Source organism: Mesoplodon mirus (assembly GCF_964341445.2).
Source record: "Mesoplodon mirus genome assembly, chromosome: 15".
NCBI lineage: Eukaryota > Metazoa > Chordata > Mammalia > Artiodactyla > Ziphiidae > Mesoplodon > Mesoplodon mirus.
Window position 1 is genome coordinate 57,209,242 of NC_138991.1, and position 26,290 is coordinate 57,235,531.

The window sequence follows — 26,290 nt, forward strand, 5'->3', positions numbered from 1 at the left end:
GATGAAATTTGTGACGTTGAAGGCCGGCAGTAAACCGCAAACATTCCAAAGCCTCAACATTTGGCTACTGACCTGGATATTATACATTTCTATATTCAATTACCATCCCAATCATAAACCAAAACAATCTGGTTTGGTCTGGTCAGATAAAATTTCCATCTTTTTTTCTTTTTTTTTTTCAAATCGGATATTTCCCCAAAGAAGAAAAATCATTACAGTGATTCCTTTTGTGGTCATTCTACATTTCCTTTTGCCATGTTATTTTTTTTCCGGAGGAAGAAGGGTGTGCACATTTATTCTGGCTTCCTTAGTGGCATCGGTTCAGAATAACTGGACCTTGGGGTCTGGGGCTGGTATGTGCATTGATGTTTCCCTGGAAAGGATTTGTTCTTCAGTTCCCCTGCCTCTGGACATCACTTCCACAAACCCAGTCCCAGCTGCTGTCGTGTCACCCTGACCATTGCGATGGGCTTGTCATTTGTCATCCTGGTTCCCCCCTACCCATCGCCCCCACCCCAGCCCCCAGCCCATTTTCTGTGTGGCAGCCAGAGTGACCACAGCCTCCACTCTGGTCCTGTCACCCGTTGGGCCTGAAGGCTTCAGTGGCTCTGTCACTCCCAAGGTGATGACCAAACTTCTTAACATGGACAACAGTCTCTAGGACTGTCCCAGGTGCTGTTGTTGCCTCGTCAACAACCCCCAAACTTAATGGCTTAAAATAACTTTTTTTTTTTTTTGCAGTACGCGGGCCTCTCACTGTTGTGGCCTCTCCCGCTGCGGAGCACAGGCTCCGGATGCACGGGCTCAGCGGCCATGGCTCACGGGCCCAGCCGCTCCGCGGCACGTGGGATCTTCCCGGACAGGGGCACGAACCCATGTCCCCTGCATCGGCAGGCGGACTCTCAACCACTGCACCACCAGGGAAGCCCAAAATAACTTATTTTGTCCACAGTTTTGTGGGTCCAGATCCGGATAGGACTCAGTTGGGCTATTTGTCTGTTCCACGTGGCTTCAGCTGGGGCATTTGCAATCCAGGATCTGCTCCAAAGATGGTTTCTTCACTCACGGGTCTGCCATCTCAGTGCTCCCTGGCCTGTCTCTTTCTTTCTCCCTCTCTCCATGTGGCATCTTGTCCTCCAGGGTCTCATGGCCTGGGCTTCCCACAGCCTGGTAATCTCACGGTGGTTGCACCTCTTACGTGGTGGCTGGTGTCCAAGAGGCAGGAAGTAGGAGCCGCCTGGCTGCCTCCCAGAGCTGGCCCAGCATTGCTTTCATTGTATTCTATTGGTCAAAGCAATCATAGATCTCCCCAGAGTCAAGGAGGTGGGGAGAGAGACTCCACCTCCAGGCAGGGGAGAGAGGCAAGTGGCCTGGGAGGTACTAGGAGGTCTAGCCTCCTCCCACAGGCCCCAAACCAGACTGTCCAGAACCACCTGCCTCTTGCAAATATCCTTCCCTGTGCACTTAACCTGGTGAGTTCTACCCATTCTGCAAATTTCAGCTAAATCAGGATTTCTAGAGGGTAGTCTCACCTGACCCTACGTGGACTCTAAGAGTCTGTGATCCATTGTTTTGTCCCCCCACTGCTTATTTTGAGAAATTTCAACCTGCAGAAATGTTGCATGAATAACATTACTTAGATTCACCGACTATTAACATTTTTGTCACATTTGCTTTTACCTTTCTCTTTGTATGTGTGTGTGTGTATAAATATTTTATGAGCCATTTGTGTGTCAGCTGCAGACATCAAGGCACTTTGCCTCCAAGGATGCCGGCAGTATCTCCTAAGAACAAGACTGTCCTCCCAGGTAAGCCCAATACGATGAATACGATGATCACTTTCAGGTGATTTAACACTATTATCCATAGTCAGAGTTCACCAAGGTCCAAATAATATCCTCTAAATCCAGGATCCACTGTGGGTCATGCATTGCATTTCATTGTCCTGTGGGATCCCCTCTTACACCCAAATCCTTTTCCTTCGGAGGAATTTCCCCATGTGCATTAAGCTCCATGTGCACAAGCCCTTCCCCCAGGCACTCTCATGCCTTTCTCTTAATCATCCCTCAGCTTAAGTGCTTCCTCTTCCAGGAAGCTCTTCTTGACCACCCTGTCTCACATAACCTCACTGCCCCCATCATGCCCCACCATATCTCCCTCCTTATTTTCATATGGACCACATCACATGGCTCTCTGAAAATCTCATGTCTGTACTTTCCATTTGTCTCCTGTGTCCCCCACTAGGTCAGCTCCAAGAGGGCAGGGACAGTGATAAGTCTTGTTCTCCATGTTAGCACCTGGCACGGTGTCTGGAATCTGGTAGATCCCTTGATGAATGAACACATGAATATTTCACTGTGAAATTTTAACCAATGGGTGAAAATAGAGTTTTGGGTTGCCGGGGCTGATGTCTTTACCAAACTTTTACCATGTCGTAAACCTCTTAACACAGCTGCTAAGAATTTCTCCTGTGTCTTGGGCTACAATCCAGCCTACCTAAGCTTGGCCTCTGTTTCGCTCAGACGAATAACCCCTGCCCACAAATTAACCAAATTGCATTTATACAGAGCCTACGTGGCCTGAAACAGGGCCCTCAATCCTACTACTTAAACTACCCCAAATATCTCTGCTTGCTGCACATGGGTCCCAGTCTGTGAGCAAGACATGGGTGAGTATCCCCAAGCTAAGAGATAATTTTTTTTCATGGAGAGAGAAGTGGTAGATAAGCACAATTAGCTCAAAAGGAACTGACCTCAAGCTGTGGAGGTGATGTGGGCAATTTGTGGGTAGTTCACACTCCCCATGATCCTTACCACCATGTGTGGTTTCCATGGTGGCAGAGTTTGCCACGGCCAGAATTGGCTTTTTGCTATCATTACAGAACCAGCTGTGCTGCATCTGTATCCTTCCTTCACAGGCACTCTGGACATCCATCCCACAGATATTCAGATCTTTAGGAAGCCCCCAAAACTCAATACTCTCTTTAATGTGAATAGTTAAAACTCTGTATGGCAAAAATCAAATATGATCTGCCTTTTGTATTATCTTGGCCCAAATTCCATCCAAGCCTCTCCAACTGCATTTACTATATTCCCCTACAGCCAAAATCCAGGGAAACATAATTGGGTTAGAAATCGTTTTAAATAAACCTTGAGTGTAGAAATATTTTCTTCATATATCAGACGTCACTTCCCTCTATCAAAGTAAGGAAAAGAAACTTCAGGTGTCTTTGCCCCTGTGGTCAGTCATAGCATCTACAGAGATGTTTTCTGATATCATCTTTATTGATCCAACTTACTGCAATCTTTAAGGTGTTTTATTTCACTGGCATTGACAAACAGTTGTCCATCTTGTTACTGAACTGAACTCGGGTTCACTTGCCAGACGCACAGAAAAGCCAATCTACGGACACCAGGTTGCGGTGCATTGCACAGTGCCAAGCAAGAAGAACAGGCAGCTTATGCTCAAAAGACCCGAGCTCTTCGATGGCTTTTAGTGGAGGATTTTTAAAGGCAACGTTAGGGGTGAGGGTTGCAGGGTACATGATCAGCTCATGGATGTTCTTCTGTTCGGTGGTGAGGTAACAGGGAGGTGTTTGGGCAATCTTAACCATCAGTCTTCTGACTCCAACCAATCTGGGGTCTACGTGCTTCTGGTCAGCAATTTCTATCCAGTGAGGCCCTGGTTTCTGTAAAACAACTCAAGGATATGTGTCCGATTGTTATCTATATCCCTTGAGGAGGAACTGGGGTCCTGTGACTCTGCTTTATGGCTGACCTATTGTTTAAGCTATCATTACTTTTCTTGCTGGACTGCTTTTCCTTTGTTTCTGCATTCCCTCACTTCTCTAATTAGTGACTGCTTGAGTCTACTCTTTGGATCCTGGGGAAGGCCTAGGAGACTGAAGCCTTTCTCCTACAAACAAGAACAGGGGACACAGAGGGATCTGCCACCAGGAAGGCCCTGCAGGGTCCTGTTCGCTTTCAATCTCACAAAACCCTGGCCCTAGTTTTAAAATTATAAGAAATTTTCCTTTCAAAGAAATTTGAGAAAAACATCCTGGTATATGGATGATTAATTCATTGTCTATGTATAAGAGTTGTTGCTTGTTGACCAGTGACGGTCTGAGTTTTAACTAATGTTTGTTCTCTTCCACCATCTAAATAGCTAATCTATTAAGCTCTCCCACCACCCACCGTAATTCCTGTGGTCTCTGTCGTCTCAGATTTTGCTTGTGCATTTGGAGGATTAGATCCCAGTGGGTGGGACTCTTTACCCCAACACAGTTCTACCACCCATAGTTCACATTGTAGAGGAAGAAAACTTCCTCTTCCCTTCTAGGGGCTATGAATGGAGCCTGTGAATTAAACTGACAAAAGATAACAGGAGAAAACGAATACAAATTTTAATATTTTTACATGCACAGAGGTTTCAGAGAAAACATGTGAAACCCCAAAGAAGTGGTTAGACCCGGAGGGCTTTAACAAAGGGCGATTAGATTCTGGGGAAGTGACAAAGGAAAGGGATTTGGGGCTCCTAGAGGTGGTAAATTGTGGGAAGGTGACTAGGAAATATATAGCAGATAAAGGTTTACTTAATAGGGTTTGTTATGCAGATTCATCTCAGGTCTTCCAGGTACTGGAGAGGGAAACCGCTTTACAGAGGGAAATTTATGTCACCTTTACAAGTGGAAATTTATGCCTTGATTTTAGGCAGAAAGGGGGAGCGAAGTGAGCTCTTCCTGTGTCTTCGGTTTTCAGCTTAACATAATCCTTACGCCAAAGTGGTATATTTTGTGGTGGCATGTTTTGATCCCTTTCAACACGGATTAAAAAAATCAAGTAGCCACATCCTCCCCCTGAGAAAATCTCAGGAGGCTGAAAGGTAGGAACTGACTGAATTAGATTTGTCTGCATTATAGGTCTCCTGATTTTTAAAATTCAGTGATTTAACTCTATCCTCTGGATTTGTGGTAATAGGTAATGTAAGTCTATCACTGAGCATTTGCCACTTCAGCAAATAAGATGGAGTGAGTTGCTAAGAGAGCTCTCCGAAAAGGAGCCAGGAGGCTGTCAAGGAAGTGGGATTCACGCACGTCTCATTCCAGGTGGAATCTGACCTTTGACCACTTAGTATCTTAACACGGGCATCCAGAACATCTGCACAATGTTCCAGAAGCTCAAGATACCTATTAGACCCTTACCCTAAATAACTCGTTTCAGCCTATCCCTTAAAGACAAATATTTCCTTTTTGCGTCAGTCATAATACTCGCCAGACAATAACCTTGTGGCTTTTGCCTTTATAAGCCCCTGACTCCCTCTTCCCCAGAACACTCTTTTGGTTTTACCTGAATCTGTGACTCCTGAATTGCAATTCTTAGGACCCCAAATAAGGCCCTTTGTTCTCTGAAGCCTTGATACTGATTATTCTTCAACAGGTGCCATCTACCAGTTAAAGATAAAGCCACCATCTGATTTCACGATGTCGGGCACATCTCACTGACAGAAGACATTGTGAAATGATTGACAGAGGCTTTGCATCTTCCATGTTGGGGGCATAAAAACACCCCCCGGCCAACCTGAGTGTCTAGGAACACACAGGAGGCCCCACCTCCGCAACATATGGGGTAAGGGCCAGGTGTCCACGTTTTGAACAAATCATGGTCCCAGGGAAGGGTGCTTGTGTTAGTTTCCCTAGGGCTGTTGTAACAAATTACCACAAACTTGGTGGCTCAGAACAACAGACATGTATTTTCTCATAGCTCTAGAGATGTCTGAAATCCAGGTGTTGGCCGGGCTGTGCTCCCTCCAGAGGCTCTTCCAGCTTCTGGTGGCTCCGGTGTTCCTTGGCTTGTGGCTGCATCACTCCAATCTCTGCCTCTGTCTCCATAATGGAAACGTGTTCACATTATGATTTTTAGAAGAATTTTCTTCTATCTCCATGGCCACCTCTGAGTGACATGCCATCTCCTGCTGACCCTTTGGCCCAGTAAATTAGCAGTTACCTCGGAAACAAAGTATTTCTAATTTACCCATCCCCAGCAAAGGTTTTATGTTTTTGCTTTCTACCATTTACTAATAAAGGACTTGCTTTGTCCTAGGTATTCTGTGTTACATCGTTAACTCCTTACAATGACCCTGAAACAGGGCTCTTGAGCTCAGGCAGCAGAACCAGTTAAACAAGGAAAGAGAGGGAGAAAAAGGCAGAAGGAAGGAGTCAGCACTGCCTTCATTCTACACATTGAGAAAAAGGAGGCTCAGAGAGATGCCGACTTCATGGTAAGTGTTGGAACTGGCTTTCAGACTCAGGGTCTGTCTGTGAATGCCTTATCCCACGAGAACAACATATGAGACATTCAGTGTCCAGGACAGTTGGACAAGCTACTGCCCTGATACTCAATTCCTGGGGTGAGGATGCGCCTCCTCTGTCTGGGGGCCCTGTGGTCTTGGTGAGGAAGCCATCAAAACTATAGAACTTGGAACTGATTAGAGGGGCTAGACTTGGCCCAGTGTGAGAGAGCTGGTGGAGAAGCCTATGCAAACTGTTCCCTCTGGGTCTAGTGTTGAGTCTGGAGTCGCCAGAGGTCAGCCAGGTGGCCATCAGGAAGGAAGGAAGGAAGCGGACAAGGGCAAGTACGAACTGGAAGCACGTCTGTGTATGACCACCTCCAGCCTCGAAGCCACAGGAAACGTGGCCTATAGGAAAGGCACAGAGCAGCACACAGAGGTGCCCTTCACTTGGCCAGGCACTTGGCAGGAGCTGTGGGTCTGTGAGCCAGGAGTGCATGGAAGCCTCCACGCTCTGATGCCCTGTATCTATCTTCAGAACATAAAACAAGAACTGATGTTTTGCTTCTGCTCCAAATTGCATGCAGTGTCTCGTGACCAACGCTAAACTTGAACCAGCCAGGGAAAGACATCCTTGGAAAGGTAGTTCCAGCTTAGCGACATGGACATCATCCAAAGCCACTACACCTACCCTGAGTGTCAAGAGTAGTGGAGTATACCTCTCACTGACCAAAAATGCCAGAGGTTTGCTTTCTTGTTCACCTTGCAGCTTTGACACATGCCCTAGGATAAGCCAATCTGATATGTGTCTGGGTTTTGATTCTGGAACCACAAGGCAGCAAGGACAGTGGGGAAGGCTTTCTGTTCCACCCATTGTCCCCACGAGGCCACACAGCCTGTGTATACAGCTGGAACCCAGGACCAGGGCGCCGCATGTGAATGGGCTGGGTCTCTGTGACTCGAGCAAGCCAACTAAGCTCCCTGGACATGTTTCCACATCTTTAAAATGGGCAGAAAATATCATATCATTATGGGGTATAAATTGCATAAACTGTCTCAGGTTTGAAACCTCATGGGAATTTGTTGCAAAGTATCTTTTTTTCCCCTTTCCTGTTTTCCAAGCCAGAGTCTCTCAGCTCCCTGCTGATTCCAGGAACCGCCCCACAGCCTTTTCTCAATATATTCAATTTTAGCTCATCAATCAGGAGTTTGGTTCTGTTGCTTAAAGGAGGCATAAAGGTTTCCCACCAAAAGCGCATGAAACGTTTCCTGGGTGGAGGTAGGGTGTTTACCTTGTACTATGTAACTGTACAGTCCTGGGTCTTATTCTCAGGCCGGTTCTCTTCTGGTGTCCCTGATAGGTAACAGTTGAGGATCTTGCTCCTGCCCCTCCAAAAGGCAAGAAACATTAATGCTTTCTGGGCCACGAGCTGTAAGATGCTTGCTTGCTATCAGCATTCCTCCTCATTCTACTATTGTGAAGAGCTCTTTTGCTTAAGACTTGTATACCTATCAACATTCCAGAAGATCTGCTGGTTGGGATGCAGTTTCGCTCTGCTGATGCACACCAAAGTCTTGTTGTGGCATCAAAGCTTTGGGCTTTGCTTAGTGAGTGAATGGCTAGTTGATGCCAACCCAAGGGTGCAGTTGTCCTCAAGTGAAGCCCTTGTCCTGTGCTGCAGGACACCCTCCACTGCTCCGAGCCTGAAATAGGACCTCACAGAGGGCAGCTCATCTCTTCAAATTCAGTTCAGAATTTGGCTCTTTCAGTCATGTTTTAAAAGGTAGACACAGGAGACTGAAAAATAACATCTTTATTTGTGACTGAAGATGTGACAGCATTCACAAAATGCCAAGGAAAGCCATTCCTGCTCAATTTTTTAAATCTCAGAGCCTCTGAGGCCTGAACTTTCACTATATACCAGAAAAGAATGCCTCTCTTGAACAGACTTTCACACTAACCGTTATTTTTCTGTTTTCTAGTATTTTCTAGTATTACTCATCCACGGTTTGTCCCATCAGGGCCTGACTTACACTTACCCAGTCTGCTCACCCGTCAAGTTTCTTGGGCTACTTGTAGGAGCCACAGCTCACATCAGTGTTCCCTCAGACAGAGGTAAGCAGGACATCTATGGGAGCCCCTTAGTGTTACGTTGTAAGTAATGATGGTAGCCAGGAAATAAGCAAAGGGTCTCATTAGGGAATCAGCAAATTAAAGCCTTAAATCTAAGGCAGACAACTCCATTTTCCTCAACTGAAATAGCAGTTTGGGTAATTTTTTATTTTACAAGAGATACTGTATTTTTTGTGTACACAGCATACAATGTTTAACTAGTTTTATTACGTATGTAAGTATACAAACCGATTTCGGGAAAACCTAGACTATTTCCCTAAATGATTGATATGGCCTAAAACAAAAGGGGGGAATAGGGAGGGGCACATATTAATAGCCCTTAGAATTTGAACAGAATGGGAAGACATCTATTTTCATAAAATCTTGGTGTAGATGCACCCCAAGGATGATCTGGCCTCAGTAAAGAGCTGAATTTTCCTGTACCTATACTGACCACAAGCAGGTCACCAAAAGCTGATTTTCAAGAGAGGAAATGGTGGTTGCTTGCATCCTAGGGCTTCTGATAGAAGCAGCAGCTCCATAGTCACCGAATGTATTGTACTTAACACAGCTTAGCGACATGGGTCCATGATGGTGTATGTCTTAGAACATATCCATTGGAAGTATTTATTGAATGCAAATCAGAAATTCATGAAACTAGAGGCCACTTACAACACAGGGAAGAGGACTGTCCCTGTATAAAGGGTTCACAATCTGAACTGGCCCTTTAAGACATTGAATAGGGTTAGAGAAACATTGTGACATTGAATAGGGTTAGAGAAACATTGTAAGCAAACAACTGAAGTATGAAAAAACAAAATGTAGTACAATATATAATTATCAAATACTTTTTTTACTTTTAGGTAAGATTTTCAGAAAACCCAGGAATAGATTTTATATCAGAAAATGGTCCATACTGCCCAAAAATGTCTTTTGACTGGACAGTAAAATAATATTTGTTGGAAGCTAAAAACTGAGATAAAGTACAGGCCATTGGGAGTGGTAAAGCTTTAATTTCTCCAATTTTCTTCCAGATCAGCTTATTATTAGGGTTCTCATGGCACAGGAAGAGGTGGTAGCTTTCCACGGGGGCACACTTGGGATTGATTTTGGTTATGTTCCAAGTCAGGGCAATGCCCCTGGGTCTCAGCACCCGTTTTACTCTGAGCTCAGGCTTCTGTGGAGGAAGTGTGTCTCGGATTTTGTCTACCAGTTCAGGTAGTAGTGGTGGTGGTTCTGGGAGAGGTGGCAGGTGCTCAAAGGACTCAAGAACCTAAAACACATTTATAAAAAGTTTAGCAAGCTGAATTGGTGGGTTCTGATTTTTTTTAAGTGGTCAACTGCAGTTCTACAATATATATTTCCCATTCCTCAATCCATTTATCAAAATCATAAGAACAAAAGGATGCTTCAAGGATACATGAGGCTGGATCCAGTTTCTTTCAAGCATAAGCTTCTTTTAGAGTTAAGATCTCTACACTCTGGAATATCACTAATCCAGAATGGGTTAGGTCCCAGACATTCTGGAGAAATATTCCATCTCATTTCCAAACCTGTGTTCCCAAACATGAAAAGTGTGAGTGTAGGAGATCACCCATTTCCATCCACCTTCATCAACAATGGCTATTACTCTTAAAAATCTTTTCCAACTTGTTGGACTAAAAAATATAGTTGTTTTAATTCTGTAGCTTCTGGAAAATTCAATTAAATTATTATTATTTTTTGTTTGTTTGTTTTGTTTTGTTGCGGTACGCGGGCCTCTCACTGCTGTGGCCTCTCCCGTTGCAAGCACAGGCTCCGGACGCGCAGGCTCAGCAGCCATGGCTCACGGGCCCAGCCGCTCTGCGGCATGTGGGATCTTCCGGGATCTTCCCAGACCGGGGCACGAACCTGTGTCCCCTGCATCGGCAGGCAGACTCTCAACCATTGCGCCACCAAGGAAGCCCCAATTAAATTATTTTAATTGAGTAAATAAGTAGACTCACAATAGCACATTTAAAAAAGCATATTAAAGTGCTTTCTAAGATGAAATGTAACCCAAATGTTTCTTTATGAGTAAAATGGGTACTTCCACTCAATTTGGAATGAATATCCCTTACAGAACATTTCATATCAGTACCTGGGCTGCATTTTGTGCCACTGGGGTTGTCTCTTTTGAGATTGAAATAGCTTTCGTAGGTGACTCAAGCGTGGATACTGGACTTTCTGTGAACAACAGAAGGTTTAAAAGTAAAATGTATCTGCAATAATCAATCCCATAGCCTTTAAAGCAAACAGTAGTTTACATCTTGGGTAGTAATTAAATGTGAACTAAAATTATAAAACTGTGAAATAAGAAGATAACTTTTGATATGCAAAGGTATCAAATATAGAGAATTTTTCTTTAATGTGACAAAAATTCCTCACTTAAGGTAAACACTAATGTCATGATGCAACTGAGAACTAGGAAAAATTACCCATGGGAGAGGGATTCCTGCTTAGCAGTCTTAGAGGCAGATTTTGCTCTGTTAGGTCAACGAGGATGTTTGCAAACACAGAACTGTTTACAACCTATAAGAATGTGTGATACAAACAAGGCCTGGGAATTCAAACTAAAACTCATACAGGCTGGGGTTGGAGGTATCCCATGGTAAGCCTAGAGGGAATTAGACATCAATTGTGGACTACTGAAAGGGAGGGGGAGGGAGGAGAGACAGAAGAGAGAATGGAAGAAAGAGAGATGGTTAGAAGAAAGAAAAGGAGGAAAATAGAGAAAATGTGGGTGTGATGGAGAGAAAGAAAGTTTAGTAGGCGCAAGAATGGTTTGAGGACAACTGGGGAAAGTATCATGGGAATGGTAAGAAAAGGGGCTCCATGTTGGACAGTAATAGGGCCAGACAGCTAAAAATGTCAGAAGTTTGAACATATCTAATAAGCAGCAAAAATCATTTTTAATCCACTGTGTGTGCAGTGATATAACTGTTTAACGTACTTTATGAATCTCCCCCAATAAAATGTTTTATTTGTATTTTTCTTTTAACTGACAAGGATAATTAAGATTCTGCACTGTTTCAAAGATAACGTATTAATCACTTTATTTACTGGTGTTAAAAAATGTTTTTGTAAAGGTAATGATTTTACACTTTTAATTGTAAGAGAATCGATGCATGAGAGATTGGTTCAAGATGGCAGAGTAGAAGGATATGCGCTCACTCCCTCTTGCGAGAGCAGCGGAATCACAACTAACTGCTGAACACTCATCGACAGGAAGACACTGGAAGTCACCAAAAAAGATACCCCACATCCAAAGACAAAGGAGAAGCCGCAATGAGGCAGTAGGAGGGGCACAATCACAGTAAAATCAAATCCCATAACTGCTGGGTGGGTAACTCACAAACTGGAGAACACTTATACCCCAGAAGTCCAGCCACTGGAGTGAAGGTTCTGAGCCCCACGTCAGGCTTCCCAACCTGGGGGTCCAGCAATGGGGGGAGGAATTCCTAGAGAATCACACTTTGAAGGCTAGTGGGATATGATTGCAGAACTTCGACAGGACTGGGGGAAACAGAGACTCCCCTCTTGGAGGGCACACACAAAGTAATGTGCACATCAGGACCCAGGGGAAGGAGCAGTGACCCCATAGGAGACTGAACCAGACCTACCTGCTAGTGTTGGAGGGTCTCCTGCAGAGGTGGGGGGTGGCTGTGGCTCACTGTGGGAACAAGGACACTGGCAGCAGAAGTTCTGGGAAGTACTCCTTGGCGTGAGCCCTCCCAGGGTCTGTCATTAGCCCCACCAAAGAGCCGGGTAGGCTCCAGTGCTGGGTCGCCTCAGGCCAAACAACCAACAGTGAGGGAACCCAGCCCCACCCATCAGCAGACAAGCAGATTAAAGTTTTACTGAGCTCTACACACCAGAGCAACACCCAGCTCTACCCACCACCAGTCCCTTCCATCAGGAAGCTTGCACAAGCCTCTTAGATAGCCTCATCCACCAGAGGGCAGACAGCAGAAGCAAGAAGAATTACAATTCTGCAGCCTGTGGAACGAAAACCATATTCACAGAAAGACAGACAAAACGAAAAGGCAGAGGACTATGTACCAGATGAAGAAACAAGATAAAACCCCAGAAAAACAACTAAATGAAGTGGAGATAGGCAACCTTCCAGAAAAAGAATTCAGAATAATGATATTGAAGATGATCCAGGACCTCAGAAAAAGAATGGAGGCAAAGATCGAGAAGATGCAAGAAATGTTTAATAAAGACCTAGAAGAATTAAAGAACAAACACCTAGAAGAATTAAAGAACAAACAAACAGAGATGAACAATACAATAACTGAAATGAAAAATAAACTAGAAAGAATCAATAGCAGAATAACTGAGGCAGAACAGATAAGCGACCTGGGAGATGAATGGTGGAATTCACCACCATGGAACAAAATAAAGAAAAAAGAATGAAAAGAAATGAAGACAGCTTAAGAGACCTCTGGGGGCTTCCCTGGTGGCACAGTGGTTGAGAGTCCGCCTGCCAATGCAGGGGACACGGGTTCATGCCCCAGTCTGGGAAGATCCCACATGCCACGGAGTGGCTGGGCCCATGAGCGATGGCTGCTGAGCCTGCGCATCCGGAGCCTGTGCTCCGCACCGGGAGAGGCCACAACAGTGAGAGGCCCACGTACCGCAAAAAAAAAAAAAAAAAAAAAAGACCTCTGGGACAACATTAAATGCACCAACATTTGCATTATAGGGGTCCCAGAAGGAGAAGATAGAAAGGACCCGAGAAACTGTTTACTGTCTTTACAGAAGAGATTACAGTTGAAAACTTCCCTAACATGGGAAAGGAAATAGCCAGCCAAGTCCAGGAAGCACAGAGTCCCAGGCAGGATAGATCCAAGGAGAAACAAGCTGAGACACACAGTAATCAAATTGACAAAAATGAAAGACAAAGAAAACTTATTGAAAGCAACAAGGGAAAAATGACAAGTAACATACAAGGGAACTCCCATAAGGTTAACAGCTGATTTCTCAGCAGAAACTCTACAAGCCAGAAGGGAGTGGCATGATATATTTAAAGCGATGAAAGGGAAGAAGCTACAACCAAGATTACTCTACCCGGCAAGGATCTCTTTCAGATTTGATGGAGAAATCAAAAGCTTTACAGACAAGCAAAAGCTAAGAGAATTCAGCATCACCAAACCAGCTCTACAACAAATGCTAAAGGAACTTCTCTAAGTGGGAAACACAAAAGAAGAAAAGGACCTACAAAAACAAACCCATAACAATTAAGAAAATGATAATAGGAACATACATATCAATAATTACCTTAAATGTGAATGGATTGAATGCTCCAACCAAAAGACACAGGCTCGCTGAACGGACACAGAAACAAGACCCATATATATGCTGTGTACAAGAGACTCACTTCAGACCTAGGGACGCATACAGACTGAAAGTGAGGGGGTAGAAGAAGATATTCCATGCAAATGGAAATCAAAAGAAAGCTGGAGTAGCAATACTCATATCAGATAAAACAGACTTTAAAATAAACAATGTTATAAGAGACAAGGAAGGACACTACATAACGATCAAGGGATCAATCCAGGAAGAAGATATAACAATTATAAATATATATGCACCCAACATAGAAGCACCTCAATACATAAGGCAACTGCTAACACCTATAAAAGAGGAAATCGACAGTAACACAATAATAGTGGGGGACTTTAACACCTCCCTTACACCAATGGACAAATAATCGAGGCAGAAAATTAATAAGGAAACACAAGCTTTAAATGACACATTAGACCAGATAGATTTAGTTGATATTTATAGGACATTCCATCCAAAAACAGCAGATTACACGTTCTTCTCAAGTGCACATGGAACATTCTCCAGGATAGATCACATCTTGGGTCACAAATTGAGGCTTGGTAAATTTAAGGAAATTGAAATCATATCAAACATCTTTTCCAACCACAATGCTTTGAGATTAGAAATAAATTACAGGGAAAAATGTAAAAAAACACAAACACATGGAGGAAAAACAATACGTTACTAAATAACCAAGAGATCACTGAAGAAATCAAAGAGGAAATCAAAAAATACCTAGAGACAAATAACAATGAAAACATGATGATCCAAAACCTATGGGATGCAGCAAAAGCAGTTCTAAGAGGGAAGTTTATAGCAGTGCAATCCTTCCTCAAGAAACAAGAAAAATCTCAAACAATCTAACCTTACACCTAAAGGAACTACAGAAAGAAGAACAAACAAAACACAAAATTAGTAGAAGGAAAGAAAACATAAAGATCAGAGCAGAAATAAATGAAATAGAAACAAAGAAAACAATAGCAAAGATCAATAAAACTAAAAGCTGGTTCTTTGAGAAGATAAATAAAATTGATAAACCTTTAGCCAGACTCAACAAGAAAAAGAGGGAGAGGACTCAAATCAATAAAATTAGAAATGAAAAAGGAGAAGTTACAACAAACATCGCAGAAATATAAAGCATCATAAGTGACTACTACAAGCAACTCTACGCCAATAAAATGGACAACATGGAAGAAATGGACAAATTCTTAGAAAGATATAACCTTCCAGGACCAAACCAGGAAGAAATAGAAAATATGAACAGACCAATCACAAGTAATGAAATTGAAACTGTGATTAAAACTCTTCCAACAGGGCTTCCCTGGTGGTGCAGTGGTTGAGTCCGCCTGCCGATGCAGGGGACACGGGTTCGTGCCCCGGTCTGGGAAGATCCCACATGCTGCGGAGCAGCTAGGCCCGTGAGCCATGGCTGCTGAGCCTGCACATCCGGAGCTCCGCAATGGGAGAGGCCACAAGAGTGAGAGGCCCGTGTAACACACACACACACACACACACAAAAATTCTTCCAACAAACCAAAGTCCAGGACTGTCCAGGACCAGAAGGCTTCACAGGTGAATTCTATCAAACATTTAGAGAAGAGCTAAGACCCATCCTTCTCAAACTCTTCCAAAAAACTGCAGGCGAGTGAACACTCCCAAACTCATTCTACAAGGCCACCATCACCCTGATACCAAAACCAGAGATACTACAAAAAAAGAAAATTACAGACCAGTATCACTGATGAATATAGATGCAAAAATCCACAACAAAATACTAGCAAACAGAATCCAACAACAAGTTAAAAGGATCATACACCATAATCAAGTGGGATTTATCGCAGGGATGCAAGGATTTTTCAATATAGGCATATCAATCAGTGTGATATACCATATTAACAAATTGAATAAAAGCCGTATGATCTCAATAGATGCAGAAAAAGCTTTTGACAAAATTCAACACCCATTTATGATAAAAACTCTCCAGAAAGTGGACATAGAGGGAAACTCAACATAATAAAGGCCATATACAACAAACCCACAGCAAACATCATTCTCAAGGGTGAAAAACTGGAAGCATTTCCTCTAAGATGAGGAACAAGAAATGTATGTCCACTCTTGCCACTATTATTCAACATAGTTTTGGAAGTCCTAGACACAGCAATCAGAGAAGAAAAAGAAATAAAAGGAATACAAATTGGAAGAAAAAAGTAAAACTGTCACTGCTTGCAGATAACATGATACTAACATAGAGAATCCTAACAATGCCACCAGAAAACTACTAGAGCTAACCAATGAATTCGGTAAAGTTGCAGGATACAAAACTAATGCAAAGAAATCTCTTGCATTCCTATATACTAACAACAAGAGATCAGAAAGAGAAATTAAGGAAACAATCCCATTTACCATTGCAACAAAAAGAATAAAATACCTAGGAATAAACCTACCTAAGGAGGTAAAAGACCTGTACTCAGAAAACTATAAGACACTGATGAAAGAAATCTAGGATAACACAAACAGATGGAGAGCTATACCATGTGCTTGGATTGGAAGAATCAATCAGTGTGAAAATGACTATACTACTCAAAGCAATCTACAGAATCAATGCAATCCCTATCAAATTACCAGTGACATTTTTTACAGAACTAGAACAAAAAATCTTAAAATGTGTATGGAGACACAGAGGACCCTGAATAGCCAAAGCAGTCTTGAGGGAATAAAATGGAGCAGGAGGAATCAGACTCCCGGACTTCAGATTATACTACAAAGCTACAGTAATCAAGACAATATGGTACTGGCACAAACACAGAAATATAGTTCAATGGAATAGGATAGAAAGCTCAGAGATAAACCCATGCACCTATGGTCAACTAATCTATGACAAAGGAGGCAAGGATATACAATTGAGAAAAGACAGCCTCTTCAATAAGTGGTGCTGGGAAAACTGGACAGCTACATGTTAAAGAATGAAATTAGAACATTCCCTAACACCATACACAAAAATAAACTCAAAATGGATTAAAGACCTAAATTTAGGACTGGACACTATAAAAATCTTAGAGGAAAACATAGGAAGAACACTCTTTGACATAAATCACAGCAAGATCTTTTCTGACCCACTTCCTAGAGTAATGGAAATAAAAACAAACATAAATAAATGGGACCTAATGAAACTTAAAAGCTTTTGCACAGCAAAGGGGACTATAACAAAACGAAAAGACAACCCTCAGAATAGGAGAAAATATTTGAAAATGAACCAGTGGATGAAGGATTAATCTCCAAAATATATAAACAGCTCATGCAGCTCAATGTTAAAAAAACAAACAACCCAATAAAAAAAATGGGCAGGGGCTTCCCTAGTGGCGCAGTGGTTGAGAGTCTGCCTGCCGATGCAGGGGACAAGGGTTCGTGCCCTGGTCGGGGAAGATCCCACATGCCGTGGAGCGGCTGGGCCCATGAGCCATGGCCGCTGAGTCTGCACATCCGGAGCCTGTGCTCCACAATGGGAAAGGCCACAACAGTGAAAGGCCTGCGTACCTCAAAAAATAAATAAATAAATAAGGGCAGAAGACCTAAATAGACATCTCTCCAAAGAAGACATACAGATGGCCAAGAGGCACATGAAAAGCTGCTCAACATCACTAATCATTAGAGAAATGCAAATTAAAACTACAGTGAGGTATCACCTCCACCAGTTAGAATGGGCATCATCAGAAAATCCACAAACAACAAATGCTGGGGAGGGTGTGGAGAAAAGGGAACCCTCTTGCACTGTTGGTGGGAATGTAAATTGATAGAGCCACTATGGAGAACAGTATGGAGGTTCCTTAAAAAACTAAAAATAGGGGCCTCCCTGGTGGCGCAGTGGTTGAGAGTCCGCCTGCCGATGCAGGGGATACGGGTTCGTGCCCCGGTCTGGGAGGATCCCATATGCCGCGGAGCGGCTGGGCCCATGAGCCATGGCCGCTGGGCCTGCGCATCCGGAGCCTGTGCTCCGCAACGGGAGAGGCCACAGCAGTGAGAGGCCCGCATACCGCAAAAAGAAAAAAAAAAAAAAAAAACTAAAAATAGAACTACCATATGACCCATCAATCCCACTACTGGACATATACCCTGAGAAAACCATAATTCAAAAAGAGTCATGTACCACAATGTCCACTGCAGCTCTATTTACTATAGCCAGGATATGGAAGCAACCTAAGTGTCCATCAACAGATGAATGGATAAAGATGTGGCACATATATACAATGGAATATTACTCAGCTATAAAAAGGAATGAAATTGGGTCATTTGTAGAGACATGGATGGACCTAGAGACTGTCATAGAGAGTGAAGTAAGTCAGAAAGAGAAAAACCAATATCATATATTAATGCATATATGTGGAATCTAGAAAAATGGTGCAAATGAACCTGTTTGCAAGACAGAAATAGAGACATAGATGTAGAGAACAAACCTATGGACACCAAGGGGGGAAAGTGGGGGGGTGGGTGGGATGAACTGGGAGATTGGGATTGACATATATACACTAATATGTATAAAACATAACTAATAAGAACCTGTTGTATAAGAAATAAATTTTAAAAATTACAAATTGTAAGAGAATCTATACACCCTTTTTAACTGGTTTGTTAATTAGAACTAGATTTGTGAAATCATAATCTGCAGGTTAATCAATGCACAAGAGCTGACACAAATAACCTCCTTTAAATTTTCAAGTGAACAGTTTCATACAAAAAAAATTCTAATAGATATAAACTTCCCATAGCTAACATTCCTTCTTTCAAGGTAGTAAGTCAACAAGCCCTTGGCAAATTAAAACAGGCTAAGACAGAAACTCAACTTTATGATAAGAGACAAAACAGGACTTTTATCCCAAACCAGTTTATGTTTAGATCCTTTGTGTCACCAATGTCAATGTCTTGTAAATACTCTGCAGCTTTTATCCTTATCTATATAAAAATGAGTAACGGTTACTTTTTTAAAATTTATTTTATGTTTTTTGGCTGTGTTGGGTCTTGGCTGCTGCGCGCAGGCTTTCTCTAGTTGCGGCAAGTGGGGGCTACTCTTTGTTGTGGTGCGTGGGCTTCTCATTACGGTGGCTTCTCTTGTTGTGAGGCACATGCTCTAGGTGCGCAAGCTTCAGTAGCTGCAGCACGTGGGTTCAGTAGTTGCGACACACGGGCTCTAGAACGCAGGCTCAGTAGTTGTGGTGCACAGGCTTAGTTGCTCCATGGCAATGTGGGATCTTCCCGGACCAGGGATAGAACCCGTGTCCCCAGCATTGGCAGGTGGATTCTTAACCACTGCGCCACCAGGGAAGTCCCAGTAATGGTTACTTTAGCACTTTGTATTCTCAAAGCAACAGGAGCCAGTACCCGATTAATTTTAAGGTTCCTCCTCATTAAACTGCTAGGTGAGAATTGTGGCCTCTGGTCTCAACTTACCCCTTTGGTGTTTGACCTTTCAGATCCTTTGCTGCATGTATATGCACATGTAGATGCACGTTCACTTATGTAAATATTTATATGATAGACATGATTTTTAAAGTTTGTATTTAAAAATTAACTATTCAGATATAACCTACATACAATAAAATGTACCCATTTTAGTTTTTTAGATTTTTTTTGGGTGGACCTTTTTTTTTTTAACATCTTTATTGGAGTATAATTGCTTTACAATGGTGTGTTTGTTTCTGCTGTATAACAAAGTGAGTCAGCTATACATATACATATATCCCCATATCTCCTCCCTCTTGTGTCTCCCTCCCACCCTCCCTATCCCAGCCCTCTAGGTGGACACAAAACACCGAGCTGATCTCCCTGTGCTATGTGGCTGCTTCCCACTAGCTAGCTATTTTACATTTGGTAGTGTATATATGTCCATGCCACTCTCTCACTTTGTCCCAGTTTACCCTTCCCCCTCCGCATGTCCTCAAGTTCATTCTCTACGTCTGTGTCTTTATTCCTATCTTGCCCCTAATTTCTTCAGAACGATTTTTTGTTTTTTTTAGATTCCATATATATGTGGTAGCATACAGTATTTGTATTTCTCTTTCTGACTTACTTCACTCTGTATGAGACTCTAGGTCCATCCACCTCACTACAAATAACTCAATTTCGTTTCTTTTTATGGCTGAGTAATATTCCATTGTATATATGTGCCACATCTTCTTTATCCATTCATCTGTCGATGGACACTTAGGTTGCTTCCATGATGTGGACCATTTTTAAAGTCTTTATTGAATTTGTTACAATATTGCTTCTGTTTTATGTTTTGGATTTTTGGCCACAAGGCATGTGGGATCTTAGCTCCCCAACCAGAGATCGAACCCACAACCCCTGCATTGGAAGGTGAAGTCTTAACCACTAGACCACCAGGGAAGTCCCCCAAATGTACCCATTTTAAATGTGCCATTCATTGGGTTTTGACAAATGTACAGTTGTGAAACCACCACCAAAATCAAGACAGAATGTTTTTATTACCCCAAATAGTGTCCCTTCTGGTAATATGGAAGAACAAATCTGACTCCACGTTGGATCTGTTTCTTTTACTTTAACCTTTGTATTCTGTTGATTTTGCTACAAGTTAAAAATGTTGCCGGTAGCCTGAAATATACAGGATAGCTCTTTCTCAAGGTCCTGACCTTAAAAGATATAACACTTATCCATTTAAATAGAGGTAAAAAGGTGTAGAACAGAGAATAACATTTGTCTTGTTGGAGGTTTATAGCAACATTGTGAAATGACCTACTGGACAGCTAGCTGCCAAGAACAAAGGATTCCAGCCCCAAGAAGTTTGCAGCAACCAACCACACACCCTTCCTCTTTTAGTATAAAAGAAGCCTGAGTTCTAATTCGGAGAATATGGTTCTTTGGGACACTAGTCCACCATCTTCTCGGTCTGCTGTCACCGTTCCTTGATCCAACAACTCATCTCTTGATTTATTGGCCTGTTGTGCAGCGAGCAGTATGAACTTGGTCTTGGTAACATTCTCAATCCCTCTCTCACCGCTGGCCCCATGAAACCACAGGTCTGTTGTCACTAAAGATTAGATTGGCCTTTTCTAGAATTTGACATAAAGCAAATCACACAGTACGTACAATTCTTTTGCCCAACATTTTGTTTCTGAGATTCATCAATGTTGTTGCATATAATAATATTTTGTTCATTTTTATTGTTGACTAGTACTTAGCTGTAGAGATAGATATGCCACAACCTATTTATCTATTGATGGACATTTGGACTGTTTATAGTTCAGTGCTATTATGAATAAAGTTGCTATGAACATTTGTGTAAAAGTCTTTGTGTAGATGTAGGTTTTCATTTGTCTTGGATAAATACCTAAAGGTGGAATAATAGTGTCATTTGATAAGAGTATAGCTAATGTTTTGAGAAACTGCCAGACCACTTCCAAAGTGGTTTCACCATTTTACACTTCTACCAGCAAAACATGAAAAATTCCAGGTCACTACACATCCTCACCAACACTTGTATATTTTCAGTTGTTTTCATTTTAGCCATTTTAGTGGATGTGTTGTGGTATCTCATTGTGGTCTTAACTTCCCTAATGAATAACAATGTTGAGGATGTCTTGTGTTTATTTGCCATCCCCATATCTTCTCTAGTGAAGTGTCATCTACTTTCTTTGGGTTTAATTTGCTCTTTTTATACTAGCATCTTAATGCAGAATCTTAGATTATTCATTTTAGACTTTCCATTTTTCCTACTATAAACATTTAATGCTAGCAATTTCCTTCTAAGCACTGCTTTAGCTGCATTCCTCAGATTTTGATATGCTGTGTTTTCATTTTCATTCAGTTCAAAATATTTTTAAACTTTCCTTTTGATTTCTTCTTTGACTCATGGGTTATCTAGAAATGTAATCTTTAATATCTAGGGATTTCCCAACTAGCTTTCTGTTATTACTAATTTAATTGTATCTGTAACCATACAGAGTATGTTCTCTAAACTTTTACATATACTGAGACTAGTTTTATGGTCCAGAACCTGATATGTTTCATATGCACTTAAAATGAATGTGTATTCTTCTGTGGCTGGGTTTGAGTGTTCTATAAATGTCAAGCAGGTTAAGTTGGTTGATAGTATTGCCCAGGCTTCCAAAACTTTACTGACTACATATTATATCGATTACTAAGAAGGGAGTGTTGGAACCTCCAATTATAATTGTCTACTTATAATTTCAGTCTGATCAGTTTTTATATCAGGAATTTTGAAGTTCTACTATTATATGCATAAACGTAGGTTTAGTGTGTCTTTCTGATGAAATTATTGCTTTACTGTTACGAAACAGCCTTCTTTATCCCTGGTAATATTCCTTGTTCTGAAGTCTATCTGATAATAATATAGTTACTCTAGCTTTCTTATGATTAGTGTTTGTATGTTTTTTTTGTTTTTTGGGGGTTTTTTGCGGTATGCAGGCCCCTCACTGTTATGGCCCCTCCCACCGCGGAGCACAGGCTCCGACGCGCAGGCTCAGCAGCCATGGCTCACAGGCCCAGCCACTCTGCGGCGTGTGGGATCTTCCCAGACCGGGGCACAAACCCGTGTCCCCTGCATTGGCAGGCGGACTCCCAACCACTGCGCCACCAGGGAAGCCCTGTTTGTATGTTTTTGCATGGCTTATCTTCTTACATCCTTTTAATTTTAACCTATCCATATATTTATATTTAACGTACATCATGTAGTTGTCACATAGTTGGGTCTTGTTTTATTATCCAGTCCAACAATGTGTGCTTTTTAATGGAGTGTTTAGACCCTCTATACTTATTCTAAGTATCAATATGGTTGGGTTTAAATCTACCATCCTGTAATTTGTTCTCTATTTAGTGTCATTTGTTCTTTGCACCTTCTCTTGGATAGAGTATTTTAAAAATTCCATTTTACCTCCACTATTGGTCTATCAGCCATACTTGCACTTAAAAAAATATTGCTCTAGGCACTGCCATATGTTTGTATCTAGTATCTTTTTTTTTTTTTTTTTGCGGTACGTGGGCCTCTCACTGTTGTGGCCTCTCCCATTGCGGAGCACAGGCTCTGGACGCGCAGGCCCAGCGGCCATGGCTCACAGGCCTAGCCGCTCTGTGGCATGTGGGATCCCCCCAGACCGGGGCACAAACCTGTGTCCCCTGCATTGGCAGGTGGACTCAACCACTGCGCCACCAGGGAAGCCCCAAGTATCTTTAATAATGTATAGTCTATCCTCAAATAACATTATACTACTCATAATGTAACACCCTTACAGCCAGCATACTTCCATTCCTCTGACCATCTTTCACGCTACTGTTGGCATACATTAGCTTCTACATAAATTATAAACTCCAAAACATACTGTTACATTCCTCTATGTAGATCCACTTTCCATCTTATATTTTCCCTTTGCTTGAAGAACTTCCTTTATTTTTGACAGTGAACGTCTGCTGGCAACAACTTTTGTTTATCTTAATAAACAGAAGTCTTAATTTTGCTTTCATGTTTATAAGTTATATTAGCTGGATATAGAATTCTAGTTTGACAATTATTTTCCCCCAGCCTTTTAATAATGCCATTTGATTTGTTTTGCATAGTTCCAATTGAGAAAACTGTGCATTCTTTTTTCTTCCCTATATATCCTATATATATGGTGTCTTTCTGATTGCTCTAAAGTTGTTGCTGTTAATCACTGGTTTTCAGGAACTGATTATCATGTTCCTTGACATGGTTTCCTTTGTATTTATCCTGCCTGCAGAGTATTGAAGTTCTTGGTTATGATGGGCTTGTACTTTTCATTAAATCTGTAAAACTTTTGACCATACATGTATGTTAGACCACTTGATATTGTCCCACAGTTTACTAAAGGTCTGATTCCTTTTTCCCAGTCTTTTTTCTTTTCTTTTCATATTCTTTCTTTAATTTGTGTAGTTTCTTTCCAAATTATACGGTCAGATACTATTTCTTCCAGTATACCAATTTGTTTTTCTTTCTCTGGTGTTTAATAAGCTATTTATTCCATCCACTGAACTTCAAGTATTTTTATTTCATTTGGTTCTCTTTTATTTCTCTTATTATGTTCATGTTTTCCTTTAAATATCTGACTGTACTTCTATCAGTTCTTTTATGGTCCTTGTCTGTTAATTCTGTCATCTGTCATTTCCAGGTTTGCTTCTTTTGACTGATTTTTCTCCTGGTTATGGATTCCATTTTTCTTCCTCACATCTTGAGTGACTTTTTAAAATTGGATGATGGATATTATGAATCTTACATGGTTGTGAGTTGAATTCTGAGTTCAGTTTTATTAGGGCAATGCTAGAGTTGCCTTTGCTCCAAGATGAGTTTACACCTGTATATTCAGTAAGAATCTACCACGATGGCTGGTCAGACCTGAAACATTTCCCACTGCTGTTTGAGCTCTGAAAATTGTTTAGTGTAAAGGTCCTTGGTCATTCTCTGCCCAGACTCATGCAATTTCACTCTGCATGTGTGACTTAATATTTCAGCAAAGACTCAAAAGGACTCCTATGCTAACCTCTTGGAGCTCTTTCTCCAAGTGGCTTCTTCATCTGATAGTACTCTTCCCCTCATTCCAGTTGCCTCAGCCTCTCTGAATGCCAATCTCTCTTTACCTCAGCAAGACAGCCATTCTCTGCTTGGGATCTCCATCAGTGCACCACAATCTAGGAAGAAAGCTGGTGCAACCCATAGGGCTCATCTCATGCATTTCCCTTCTCTAAAGGACTGCAGTCCTGTACTGCAATATCTAAAAATTATTTTCTTGTATCTTGTTTCTTATATCTTGTTTAGTTTTCTACTTGTTTACTGAAGAAAAGTTAAGTCTGAGCCCATTTACTCCACCATGACTCTACATATATACTTTTATAACTTTTTTCTCGTTATATTATTAACATGTTTACATCAATACATATACTTCCTCAACATTATTTTTAATGGTTGAATATGGTTGTACCATATAAATCTAATTTTTGTAATTAATTCCTTATTCCTAGAAATTTAAGGGTTTCCAAAGTTTTATATTTCATGAATAGCACTGCAATGAACATTTTCATATTTCCCCTATACTTTATTTTCTTCAGGTAACTATTCAAAGAATTGAGTCACAAGGCTTGCATATTTGTAAAGTTTTGATATTGACAGAATGTCTTCCAGAAAGATTAATTTACACTCCCATTCACAGTATATAAACTTACATTTCTTTTAAAACTATTTAGTGGAAAATCTGCATTAATTCAACCTTTTTTTTTGGAATGTATGCCGTGTGCCAAGCACTGTGCTAAAAAGATGAAAACGTACAGATTAATAAAAACATTAATGCTGCTGAAACGAATTTCAAGTCCTTTTAGGAAAACAGATATGTAAAGAAACAATGAAATAAAGGTATAATATAGGCATGCACAAAATACCAAGGGTAAGGAGAGCAAAGATGACAATTTCTGCCAGAACAGTTTGTCACAAGTGTCTAAACTGAACATTGAAGGATGAGAAGTGGGGTCATCAGACAAGCCTGGGGAGGTACAGAGGGGAGAGCATTCCTGGCAAAGAGAACAGGATATGTGGTGATGGCAAGGAGAGAAGAAGCACTACCTACTGAGAAGCCATCAAGGAAGAGGTAAGGAATCTGTCGAAGATAAACCTAGAAACATTTTCAGGGTCTAAGTCATTAAGAATTTTGTATATCTTGTTAAAGAATTTGGATTTTATCCTAAAGACAAAAACATAACCAGATTTGTATACAGGAAATAATATTTTAGTGGCAACTTAGAAGATTCATTAAAAGCAGTAAGGTAGGGCAGCAATATTAGTTACTAAGTTATGGCAATAGAGTAAAGATGATAGAATTCTGAAATAAGGAAATATATGGACTACATCTGTTAGCTTTTCGGGAGACAACTGATGAGTTTGAAAGCTGACTACATAGTGGAATGAGGCATATCTATGAGTCAAAAGTGACTCTTACTTCTGGCTTGAGAAACTGGATGAGTTGGTGATACCATTCATCAAGCCTGGGAATATGAGAAACGGTCCAAGTTTCATCTGACTAACTAACTATACCCTTATTCAGAACTGAACATTTTACAAGACAGATTCACATTCACATTATCATGAGTTAGGATCATGAATTGGCATGATCTATCTTTCCAACTGCTCGATTTCAAAGTGATGCCCCCCTCAACCCCATTACAGGTATAACTTATTTTATCAAGCACTGAATGAATCTGTGTTTTTATTTTACTGCAACTCGAATCCTGTATCGTGTAGTTTAAAAAATATTTAGTAATCTTAATCATTAAAATTAATGTTAAAATTGTTAATCATTAATGATACTTCCTTATGGACTCCAATTTCATTTTTTAATTCATTCTAATCTTCATGAAATTGGAAACTGAAGGGTTTTTTGATTCTATCATGGGGTGCCTAAAGATTCCAATGGTTCCAACCTTTGTTTGGATCCACAGTTGAGATCGGAGAATGAACTGGACTATATAGTTCCTGTAGTAATCTCCATTTTTTAATATTAATTTACTAATGCT

General features: G+C 41.3%; 1 protein-coding gene and 1 long non-coding RNA gene across 3 annotated transcripts in view; one reads left to right on the forward strand and one right to left on the reverse strand.

Moving 5' to 3' along the window:
* The first annotated feature begins 6,035 nt into the window (after nucleotides 1-6,035).
* The window catches only part of LOC309817382, a 39,904-nt gene continuing 19,649 nt past the window's right edge, over nucleotides 6,036-26,290 (forward strand). The window contains exons 1-2 of the long non-coding RNA XR_014296126.1: nucleotides 6,036-6,279; nucleotides 8,311-8,404. This is a non-coding gene — a long non-coding RNA (uncharacterized lncRNA). The remainder of the gene's footprint in view (nucleotides 6,280-8,310; nucleotides 8,405-26,290) is intronic.
* ATF7IP2 (activating transcription factor 7 interacting protein 2) overlaps nucleotides 8,994-26,290 on the reverse strand; it is a 55,434-nt gene continuing 38,137 nt past the window's right edge. For both annotated transcript variants that reach the window (XM_082645647.1, XM_082645648.1), the window contains exons 10-11: nucleotides 10,521-10,606; nucleotides 8,994-9,674 (exon numbers count right to left, since the gene is read on the reverse strand). In XM_082645647.1, the coding sequence (XP_082501773.1) occupies nucleotides 9,261-9,674; nucleotides 10,521-10,606 (500 nt within the window). In that variant the 3' untranslated portion in view covers nucleotides 8,994-9,260. The remainder of the gene's footprint in view (nucleotides 9,675-10,520; nucleotides 10,607-26,290) is intronic.